This window comes from Bidens hawaiensis, unplaced genomic scaffold (assembly GCF_021521415.1).
Source record: "Bidens hawaiensis isolate Kalapana, Puna unplaced genomic scaffold, B.hawaiensis_p1.1 tig00011542_1, whole genome shotgun sequence".
Taxonomy (NCBI): domain Eukaryota; kingdom Viridiplantae; phylum Streptophyta; class Magnoliopsida; order Asterales; family Asteraceae; genus Bidens; species Bidens hawaiensis.
The window spans coordinates 383880-396356 of NW_027491904.1; the positions used below are offsets into that span (position 1 = coordinate 383880).

The 12477-nt window shown below is 38.1% G+C and overlaps 1 protein-coding gene across 1 annotated transcript; it reads left to right on the forward strand.

Annotated features, from left to right (window-relative positions):
• The first annotated feature begins 964 nt into the window (after positions 1–964).
• LOC143538299 (uncharacterized) lies at positions 965–8926 on the forward strand. The gene is made up of 5 exons (XM_077031889.1): positions 965–1154; positions 2339–2681; positions 3506–3780; positions 7605–7801; positions 8439–8926. The coding sequence occupies exons 1-5, from the start codon at positions 965–967 to the stop codon at positions 8862–8864; spliced, it is 1431 nt and encodes a 476-aa protein (XP_076888004.1). The 3' UTR covers positions 8865–8926.
• The last annotated feature ends 3551 nt before the right edge of the window (positions 8927–12477 follow it).

Genomic DNA, 12477 nt, shown 5'->3' on the forward strand with positions numbered 1-12477 from the left:
AGCGGGGGGGCTACAAATTAAAGTTCAAACGACCACACATGCTTGTAATAATGAGTAGGTTTTTATTGTCGAACAACGATGTTTAGAACGAAATGGTTATTGAATATGTCACATTATGAGTTCACTAGCATGAGCCATGAAGTGACAGCTGCTCATGAATTATAAATTTAATAAGAATTAAAATTATAAGTCATTTTTTATACTTATAAAAAATTTTATTTAAATTTATTATGCCAACATTATTTATTTTAATTTTAAAAATAACATATGATAGACGATATTGAGTGATTTTTTATAAAGTAGTTGTTTACTTGTTTTGAAAATGGTTGATGATTGTATTAATAGTAGGTTGTTTTGAAAATGGTTAATGACAACTACAATCTCTTTGGGTAAGGTTTGAAAAATCAACTATTCGTATATAAAACAATGATGTATGTGACTAAGTGTCTTGTAGTTGCCAATAGAATAGACAGTATATTTCTTGCTATCCTAGTTAAAGCCACTATTAGCAAAAAGGTAAAACTTGTTTCTCACTCAACCGAATACGTATACGTGTTGAATGTTTGATTGAGTAAATAGCGATTTGTCAACCAAGTCAAAACGTTTACTACTTTAATGACCGGTCCGATTGTTTAAAACCTCGGGAGAAGACGAAAATGTTAGCTGTTTGGGTCATTTGCCAATAAAAAAATAACAACAAACCTAAAGATATAAATACATATAAAAAGTTTATACATACACCGGAACATCACTTCAAATCCACAATTAGCATGTCAATCAAGTCGTATAAACAGTAACGACACGTCTAATTCACAATTAGGAGTCTGTCTGTATCATATACTCACACAAGTTATAAACCTCACACACACTGCTGGTACATTTGGTCAAAGTCAACGTCACTTCACAGCTTCTTATGATCGAATCACCCACCATCACCACTTTCCGTCATCAATCAAATTCAGAGATGCATTTGAGCGAGAACGAGGGTATAGAGGGTAAGGCGTTCGTGGTGACAGGCGGACTCGGCTTCGTAGGCTCAGCACTGTGCTTGGAGCTGGTCCGTAGAGGCGCACGTCTTGTTCGAGCCTTTGATATTAGATCCACTTCTCCTTGGTCCGATCAGCTTCTCAATAATGGAGTCCGTTGTGTTAAAGGTACTATTTATTGGTTCTGTTTGGGATTTAGGGTTTATACTGTTAAATGTTAATTAATTGAACCATCAGTCTATGCTATTTATGAATTATATTAATTGGTTGAATAAAATTGAATAAGTAGGTGGAGATTGTCTGAATTATTAATTAGGGCTTTACATGATGCTTTGTTGTATTATCTTACTATTAGTGTTTAAGGACAAACAAGGTGTAAATATTGGTTATGTGTGATTTGTAAGTAATGTTTTAACACCTTATACCACGCCTCTCGCATGCGTGAAGGTGAAGTTCATGCCTCGGTCTCGGGACGTAAGTGTGCATTTTGAAACCAAGGGCGAATGCCAATGTAACATTTTATTAGAATAATTAATAGTTGTCTGAAATAAATCTCTTTGGTAAAGTGTTATCAGGTTTTATTTGTAAATTTGAAGGTTTTGCTTAGTAGGTCTACTGCTAGAATTGACTAAATACTCTTGAGCTGAGTTGGTCAAACTGTATAAGTTGACCAGCTTATATGGCTAACTGATACAAACTCTTTTATGTTACTAAGTTCAACTTTTACATGGTATGACATTTTACTAAGTGTGTACGTTGACCATCTTGCGATTGGCACAAACAGTAAGTTCGAAGTATAACATATAGATATTTTATCATCAAATCTGATTTTTACATGGATAGACGTAACACAAATATTGATTTATTGATTTAAGTCCCCAAGATTCTTGATTGTCTTTCATTGGATCTGTAAAAACCTTCCTTCAACAGTGTGAAAAAATGTGGCATGATCACTTCATAAAACAAATTAAAGTATATTTGTGCCTCCATGTTGAATAGTGATGATGAAATGAAGGGCTGAGATGTATCTTGGCCCCTCACTTCATTGCAATGATAACTGTTTCGGTATTTGTTAAAACTTATATTTTGAAGTTAATGGTTTATTGCAAAGCAAAGAAACTCATACATGAACTTAAGAATCTTAAGTGTAATTTCGTGTAAATATGCTAAACAACTCGACAGGCATAACACAGATTTGAAGGGTAGATTTTTTATGAAATAATATTCATTTTTTTTTACTTAATTTGTAATGCACATTTGATTGTTTTCTCTTCTTTTTTGCGTCTTTGCAATAACATAACTCAAAACAATGAACGGTTTTTCATGGTTTATGTGGAATTTAATGTTTTCAGGTGACATCATCAACAGAAAAGATGTGGAAAAGGCATTGCGTGGTGTAGATTGTGTTTTCCACTTAGCTTCATTTGGTATGTCTGGCAAAGAAATGCTTCAATATGGTCGAGTAGACGATGTCAATATAAATGGAACCTGCCATGTGTTGGAAGCTTGCCATGAACATGGTGTTAAAAGACTTGTATACGCAAGTACATCCAATGTCGTTTTTGCGGGAAACGAAATTATTAATGGAAACGAAAAACTGCCTTATGTTCCTATGGACAACCATGTTGATCCATATGGTCGAAGCAAATCTATTGCTGAACAACTGGTTCTAAAAAGCAATGGCCGTCCTTCTAAGTATGTAATTCAATACTTTTACTTATAAATGGGTCGGTTTCGGTTATGTTATATCTTTAATTGGTCATACGGGTGTAAACAAGCCAAGCCGGGCCGCACCTGATCTCGAGCTTGGCTCGTGAGTCGTTTTTTCAAGCTCAAGCTCGGCTCGTTTGTTATTTATTAGTTTGTATACCTTTTAATTACTATTATATATTTTTGAGAAAAACCTTAAACAAGCCTAAGCTCCGCTCGAGGTCTTGCGTAGTACCTTAAACGAGCCAAAGCTCGGCTGGAGCTTGGCTGTGCAGTGTGAAGCTATTACACAGAAACCCAAAAAGAGTAACTTAAAATCCACAAGGCTCGTTAAGGTTCAACGAACCTAAACGATCTTCCCATACAAAGCTCGAGCTCGGGCTCAATAACTAAATGAGGTTTATTTGAGGCTTGGGCTCGATAAGGCTCGGCTCGTTTGGTCAAAAGTCCCCCGAAGCTCATTTTAATGTATTAAACTTCTTAAATCATTAATTTAAAACTTTGGGTAATTGTTGAAATTATATACTTGCCTAATACTATTTTACACACCAACCTGATCCGTAAAGTGTCACCCCTTTTAACTGTTATCTGATCCAATGACCTGTCCAATTTGACGGATCTACTTTTACTGCACTGGTTTCATGTGTCACTTGTCCTATAATGTAAGAAAAAGGTTTGAAGTTTTTGTTAGTTGTTCTTAACAACTAACTGGATTGTTTGGGTTATGTTATATCTTTAGTTGGTCAAATGGGTAAAAGGTAAAAATATTAACTTTTCAACCAGTAAGATTTATTTTGTTGTTTTCATAGGAACGGCGGGAATGGGGAATGCTTATATACATGTGCAGTACGTCCTGCTGCTATATATGGGCCCGGTGAAGAAAGACATTTACCTAAGATTATCCATCTTGCAAAATTAGGATTGCTTCCTTTTAAAATCGGTGATGAAAGTGTTCAAAGTGACTGGGTTTATATTGATAACTTGGTTCTGGGATTAATTCTGGCTAGTATGGGACTTTTGGATGATATTCCTGGAAGAGGAAAACACCCTATTGCTGCTGCTCAGCCGTACTTTATATCAGATGGTAATTTTTATTTTATTAGTCCTACTTAATTCATATATTTTTTTTAGAACTGCAGCTTTTATATACCAAGTCTAGCAAGTAGCTAGAACCAATAATACAACCAAAATACAACAAATCATGACATCAGAGACAAAACAAGAACTCACCCACTACCAAGCCCAACTACCATCAAAATCACACCAGTTACTCCACTCCACAGTTAGCAAGTTTGCACGATATTTAATCCAAGAAAATGTGCTCGCCATGATATTTTCCAAGATCTTGTCAACTCTAAACGTTTCACCCCTGAATATCTTTGCATTTCGGGCTTTCCATAACCACCAACAGGTGGAAAGAATAACCGCGTACAACGCCTTTCTCATCTTATCATGCGCGGATCCAACAAACGGGATTGAGAGCAGTTGATTGAATGAGTTGCATTCTGCCACCTTATATCTGGTCCATTCTTGAACTCCTTGCCAAACTCGTTTCGCCACCAAGCATTCAAAAAACAAATGAGTCAAATCTTCACCAGCGGCCCCACACGAATTGCACACCAAGCCAGGAAGAAGCACCCCCCTCTTTGACAGAGCCTCCAACGTCGGTATTTTATTAACAACCGCTCTCCAAACGAAAGCATTAATTTTTATCGGTACCCATTTCGACCATTGATGCACGTACGTCTCTTGGCCGAACATTTGAGTTTCAATATCGCGTCTCAACCCCTTAGTGTAAAACTGACCCGCCTCATCTCCTACCCAAAACCACCTCCCGTTCTCGGACGAGGGCCTGACCACCTGCTGAATTCGATTCCAACATACTTGTGATAGTTGTTGTTCAGGCCAGGTAAGCTCTCTTTTCCAATCCCAGCTGGGGTCGCCAAGCCCGTGATCAAAATTCAGCCTATCCTCAATGGTGCAGTACTTCCGTGTCTCCAACGCAAACAACTCCGGGAATAAATTTTGTAGAGAATCCTCCAATCCCCAGTGATCTAACCAGAAATAATGCGAATTCCCTCTACCGACCACTGGCTTAAAATAACCCTTCACATCCACCGACAAGTCCGCCAAGTCATCAACCACCTTCATTATATTTTTCCAAACCCCTATTAAAGAAGCCTTAAGCGGAATAGGTTTCCACATTCTAACTCCGCTGTGGATTGCAAAAACAGTCCTTGCCCACAGTCTATCCTTTTCAGTGCGATATCGCCATCGCCATTTAGTAAGAAGCGCTATGTTAGCCGCTTTAATGCTACCTACCCCACAACCCCCTAGATCTTTTGGGGCGAGGATCTTATCCCATGCCACCCACGCTATCTTCGAGTTACCGCTATTTCTTTTCCATAAGAATCCCCTTCTAACCGTTTTCATTTGATCAATCACAGCCAAAGGCGCCCTGAACAATGACAAATAGTATGTTGGAAGGTTTCCCAGGACCGCCTTACATAATGTCAGCCTACCCCCAAAAGAGAGCATGTCAGCCTTCCATGATGATAATCTAAGCTTCATTTTATCAATCAGAGCTGCCCAATTCTTAATAAGGTTCATATTTTTTCCGACCGGGAGACCGAGATAGGTGAATGGGAATACACCCGATTGACAGTTAAGTATAGCAGCCATATTTTTGACTCCCGGATCATCAACCCCGACTCCAAATACCTTACCTTTTTGGAAGTTAACCTTCAAACCGGATGACAGATAGAAGCATCTAAGAATTCGGGAAAGGTTTTGAATGTTACCCACCGACCATTCTGCCATAAACATCACATCATCTGCAAAGAATAAATGAGACAAGATTGGGCCGTCATTCGGCAGCCTTATACCATGAATAAGTCCCGTTTCGCGAGCTTGTATTGTGGCAACATGAAGGGCTTCCATGGCGAAGATGAATAAAAATGGCGCCAATGGGTCTCCTTGTCTAATCCCTCTATATACATTGAATTCCATTGTAGGAGACCCGTTAACCAAAATCGAGGTTCTGGCCGTCGATAAACATCCCAAAACCCACCTCCTCCATAATACAGGAAACCCCATTTGGCTTAACACAGAGTCAATAAACCCCCAGTTCAGTGTATCCTAAGCCTTCTCAAAGTCAACTTTAAAAAATAACGCTTTTTTATCTGATTTATTTAACCATGAATACACTTCGTTGATCATCAGCACCCCATCAAAGATGTTTCTACCCGCCACAAATGCCGATTGCTCTTCGCTAATTACCAAACAGATCACCTTCTTAAGACGATTAGCTAGAACCTTAGCAATAACCTTATACATGCACCCAACCAAGTTAATTGGTCTAAAGTCGGCGATGTTAAGCGGGTCTTTAACTTTAGGAAGTAAACTTACAAAGGAGGAGTTACATCCTCGGCTAAAGGTGCCGCGGACATAAAATTCGTCCAAAAGCTTCACAAAGTCTGTCTTTAATATCTCCCAGAAGTGTTTCACGAATCCGAGCGAAAAGCCGTCTGGCCCTGGGGCTTTTTCACTTCCGCAATCCCAGACTGCGTCCTTAATTTCAATCTCAGAGAACGGCTCGACAAGAGAGTTTGCCTCACAGTTCGAGAGCTTTTTAAACCCGGTGTTAATGAACTTAGGCCTCCTTCTAATAGGCTCTTTAAACTTATGTTTAAAAAAATTGAAGATCCCTAATTTCAAAGAATGCGGATCGGTAACCCGAGCCCCATTCATGGACAGGCCATTAATCCTCCCTTTCTTCATATTATTCTTTAACGTTCCATGGAAAAAGTCGAATTCTCGTCCCCTTTGACTTCCATTTTAACCTGGATTTTTGTTTTAAATCAGATAGTTTTTCCATCTCTAAATCAAGCACTAGTTTTAACCTGGATTTTTGTTTTAAATCAGATAGTTTTTCCATCTCTAAATCAAGCACTTAATTCATATATGTTCAATACATTGTCTTCATTTCGTGGGTCCCACTTAAGTTACATGAAACTATGCCTAGAAATAAAGATGGGGCCTACAGAATAGAGCATGGTATAAACAAATGGAATATTAGCGAAGGACACTTAATTTGTTCAAATAGTAAATAAAGGGCAGTCTCTATACAAAGTTTGAAGGCGGTTTTTTTTTTCAACTATCTATATTAACCAGTTTTTATATCTGTCCCAGTCTGGGTATCCAAAATAATAAAGTTAAAGCTTAACTAAAATGTTCGCTAAAATTGTAGCTTTGACCCGTGTACATAAATGATAATCTGGCCTGGTTACGGAAAATGATAGTCTGATCTGGTTGCTAAAATGATAATATTGACCCGTTTACAAAATGGTCATTTTTACCTGTTTTACTAATAATGGCAACCTTGACTCGTTTATTAAAAAGGGTGTTTAATAAAAAATGGTATTTGTGGCATCCAATAAAATATTTGATGAAAGTGATGATGCAAATTTACCAAATTACCCGTCATGGTCAATTTTCTCATGGATCAAGTTGTGAAACTAAAAAAGAAAGCTAAAAGATCATACCAAAACTTTTTATATTGTTATTGTAATGGAACAATATAAAAACTAAGGGTTGTTATTATAGTAAATTTGTTATGGGACAGAACCTGTCTGTGAACTTTGAATTTAGAGGAGTGTTTTTAATGTTCTAATAGCTATCAAATTTGCAACAATTTATGCTACACACATATTAATACAAGTATTACATTATTACCCATATGTCCAAAATGCCATTTCATCATAATGAAGTAAGGTGTTTTAAGTATATATTTTGGATCACGCGTAACATCATAATAGTTTTGTAGTTACAACTAAGAAAATGGTTGCCAACTTTCCAATTTATCAGACAAACTATTTTGAGATGAATGACACTTTTTTTTTTGAACAGGTTATCCTGTGAACACGTTTGAGTTCATCCGCCCATTGCTTAAAAGTCTGGAATATGATTTACCAAAGGCATCATTACCTGTTGATAAAGCTCTTATTGTGGGAAAAACATTTTCTGTTATCTACACTCTCATGCATCCTTGGTTGAACAGTCGTTGGCTTCCTCAACCTCTATTGCTTCCTGCTGAAGTTTACAAGGTTCAGTCAAGCACCCCATTAATTATTATTATAGAAAATTGCAGATGGTTCCTGTGGTCACATATTGCAGTTCTGGTCCCTCAGATTTTAAAAATTGTAAAATTAGTACAAATTTTATCGGGTTGCGTGTTTAGTCACCACCATTAATGGTGTAAACGAGCTGAGCCCAAGCTTGATTAGGCTTGAGTTTGGCTCGTTTAACTTACAGAGAGGCCGAGCTCGGCTCGTATCGAGCTCTATTTCTAAAGCTCGAACTCGGCTCGTGATTAGTTTTTCCAGCTCGAGCTCGGCTTCTTTTTCTTATTTATTAATTGTTTTATATCATATTATTTAGTTATATTTATCATAATATTTATATAGTAATAATTGTTAAATAAATAGGCTCGCAAGCCGGCTTGGGCTCAATTAGTGAAGCTCGAGCGTGGGCTGGTTTATTAAACAAGCTCATTTTTAGGCTCAAAGCCTAGGCTCGAGATTGTTTAGGCTCAGCTTGATTCGATCTTTTTTTCGAGCTGATTTCGAGTAGCCCGCAAGCGGCTTGGCTCGTTTACAGCCCCATTTAAACCATGGGGACCATTTGTGCAATACATTCTATAAATCACGCCATCTTTTTTCTCTATCTATTTTCTATATGCAGGTTGGCGTGACCCATTATTTCAACTACCTGAAAGCAAAACAAGAATTGGGGTACACCCCAATAACTCGTCCCGAACAAGGCATGGCGGCCACCATCTCATTCTTCAAGGAGAAAAAACAGAAAAGTTTAGACGGGCCCACATTTTATGAATGGCTTTTTGTTGTGTTTGGAATGTCGGCGGTTATTATAGCTGCAGCCTTCCCTGTCCCGGTACTTAGAAGAGCATGTTTGATGATTATACGGTCCCTGTTTGCTTTGAGGTTGTTGGCTATTTGGGCTGTTGCAATGCATGTTGGTGAGTCTATATATGCTTGGAGAGTAGCTAAAAGAGTGGATCCTGAGAATTCGCGTGGGTGGTTTTTGCAGACTTTTGTTCTTGGTATTTTCTCTTTAAAGTTTCTCCTCAAGAGAGCTAAGAACAAGTAGTTAGTTATGAATGAATGTATCGGTGCTATGGTCAGTTTTCTCATACTAAAGTGTTTGATTGGGACTAAGATAGTGAGACCAGAACTTTAATGAAGCTGCTATTCAAAAATATTATATACATTCATTTTTCGTTTGATTCTGTTGGATGTATAATATACAGCTGGTAGTCGTATACTCGTATGCAGACCTAAATTTGCCACATTTATTGATTTTTAGTAAATATAATGTTGTTCAAAATGAAGATGACTAGAAGTAGCAAGATGCAACCAGGATTTGCAACATGATTTCTTAAGAAAAGAATATAGTGACTAGCTTACATATAGACAATAAACCGGAATAAAACAAATTACCTTATATAGCAGCAATGTCTTCATAACTCGACCGGTTAATGAACTGGATGCCTTAATTACCGGCCCACTGGTGTTGAATCGTTATTTAGAGCCGAATAACATGATGAGTTTTAAAATTTTGTAGATTTACATACTTTTCATGAGTAAGTCAAGTCTTAATTATTATTTAATGTAAGCACATGAAAAATTCTGGTTACTTGGGACTTTCAACTTAGAAAATGTGTTATTTTGTGTGATTTAGTTAATATTTAATAGGTTTGATCCACCCATTTTGAATATTAAAATTTAGATCGTCAAGTCTTTTTAGAGAATGCTAAACCTTAGAGGTTATTTAGTTAACCAAATGCTTTTGATGAAGTTAAAATTTGTCAGGAAATTGCAATTTGAAGTAATTGAAATGATTTGTCAAGCATATGGTTGGCAAAGTGTAATAGAATCCTTTGAAATATCATGTTTGGCTTGTAAACATGTCAAAGGAATTAGAATGTAAAACACTAGTAAATGACATAATTATCCTTTATGGTGTTTTTTATAACTATATTTATTAAACTAATAATAAACAATTGTGAAAATTTGTATAATGCATATTAAATTTCTTGTACAACCTACTAGTAATTACAAAAGTATTATAACAAAATAATTCGATTGCAATTAGAAAAAAGTAGAAATTAAATGTAACAAAAGTACTTCAAATGATGTCCTACATCAATGGTTGCACTAGCAAGACAATATTATTGAAGTGTTGAGAAATTACAATTAGATCATATATACATGCAAAATAGTTAGTGTTGCTCAATACAAAATTGTTTCCTAATGAACAAAATAACTGTCGGATGCCAACGATGCCGCCTAGGGCTGCCCGTTAGGGTCGGCAGCCTCCATATAACCCAATAGCTACGAAACTGCTTAACATCATCCATGCCATCAAGAACAATAAGTTTTTGTGCACAAATCTTGCTTGCATCATGTTGGCCCCGTATTCCGGATTCTGAACATTAAAATTGTGATTGGTCATATAGCCTTTTCTTGTAAGGTTCACATATCTCTTTTACAAGAACTATTTTCTCTAACATCGTTCAAAAAGCTACTACCCTCAAACATATATATGATCTTACTAAACAAAGCTTTGGCAATAGTTGTCTTGCCAATTCCTCCCATTCCATATATCCCTACCATCCGCACATCTTATGTTCCCAATAGTGAAATTAATGTATCCATATGAGAGTCGATGCCAACTAAATTATTCTCCATATCCCTCCACTCCTTCACTTTATCCATCTTTTCTCTAAACATTTCCTCGTGCTGCTAAAAGAATACATGGACCTTCTGCCCGCGAATATCAGATGGATCGACATGATAGAACACCGGTATCACCTCTAGTCCCATCTGATTACGCCGTTCCATGATTTTGGCCACCTCAACCAAACGTTATGAAGAGTTTGCATATTTTTTTGAGAAGACAACTGCAAACCTTGATTATTCTATGGCTTTCAGCAGTTTTGAAGAACTGACGTTCCCTTTTTTGTGCTCCTCAACATCTTTAAACACACATACTCCTCTTTGCACAAGAGTTGCATAAAGATGATCAAAATAAGTGTATGGAGTATCCTCGCCTCTAAAGCTCAAAAACACGTCATATTCCCAACTTCTTGTTGGTACACAACATGATGAACATGGAGAAGGCTTTAAATAAACCATTAAGTATATGTTGGTGGTTTCTCTTGATTGAACTAGAGGTTCATTAGAACAATCAAAGATGGAGTAGATCAATTGAAAATGGGGATTACTCCATCATTGGAAACCTTAATACTATAAATACCACACCACCTCCACAGTGGGAGGTAAGCAAGAAAATATATTCTGAGCCCTTACTCACTTTTACATTCTTATTATCTTCTCCTACAAAATCTTATTCTCACACCGGAGGGTTACCCCAAAGAGGACCCCTCTGTCCCTTTCTGAGGGGTAAGTTCACGGTGCTGTTCATTTTGTAGGTGGAAGAACTCATATTCCGGAGAATCATCGGTGATATAACACACTCATACCCGAGGAACGTTGATCGTATACTAGTAAGTCGATCTACGCTTCTTCATTGGCGCCATCACCTGTTACAACGGCAACAAAACCACTATTTCACCAATTTTCTCTCTGAAAATCTTCACCATGGTTTCCGGTGTTCGAAACAGCGATCAAGTTCTGGAGGATAATGAGCTTGAGGATGTTAATGAGGGACATCAGTTTCTGAGGGCGCCGCGTGATACTGCGCGCACCACCAGTAACAATCTCCTCATCACAACACCTCATAGCCAGACTGAAACTCCTCCAGACGATCTCACGTTCCAAAATCTGACTAGTGCAAAACAAAAGGAACCAATGGGCCCGGAAGTTGAAACCAATAACCCTAAAGAATGGCTCATAAACGAATAACGGCGTTTAATGGACAAGTACAATGAGATGGTAAAACACAAAAACTTAGCCGACTTGACACAAAGGCTCGCATTTGATAAACAAACCATTCAAGGAACAAAAAAAAAAGGCGCGCGCGCCGGAAGATGGTCACTCTGTTCACACCGAACACGCTGATATTAGTGATGAGGAAGAGGTGCACAGCATGAGAAAGACGCGAGATACTCATGCAGGAGGTTCACAGCTTCGCGCACACATGAACATAGCACCTGCAGCCAAAGTTGATATGGATTTATACACACCATACAACCCACAAGCGAAAGCGCAAGTGGACGTGACCACACCATATAGACCAGCCATCTTGGTAAAACATTCAAAATTCACTGAGCGCATCGCGAAGGCTCCCATTCAACACAAGACCAAGATGCCAAGTGGTTTAGGCAAGTACGATGGCACAACAGATCCAGACGATTTCTTACAAGGTTTTTACAACACTGGAAACCTAGAAAGCTGGACGATGCCAACATGGTGTCACATGTTTGCTCGCTGCCTCACGGGCGCAGCGCGTGTCTGGTTCGAAAGCTTGCCGACAGGACAAATCGATGGGTTTGAAGAGCTATTGGAAAAGTTCCAGGCTCACTTTGTACAGCAGCGCAGACACACGCGCGACCCTGATGACATCATGCACTGCGTGCGCAGGAATGACGAAACCATTGAAGACTACATAACTCGTTTCAATCAGGAATCTCTTGCAATCGGAGGCATCACTGAACAACTCTTGCGTGTGGCCTTTATACAGGGTGCGCGCAGTGATCAACTCCGCAGAGCTCTCGTAAGCAGAGATGGCATGCCAACCA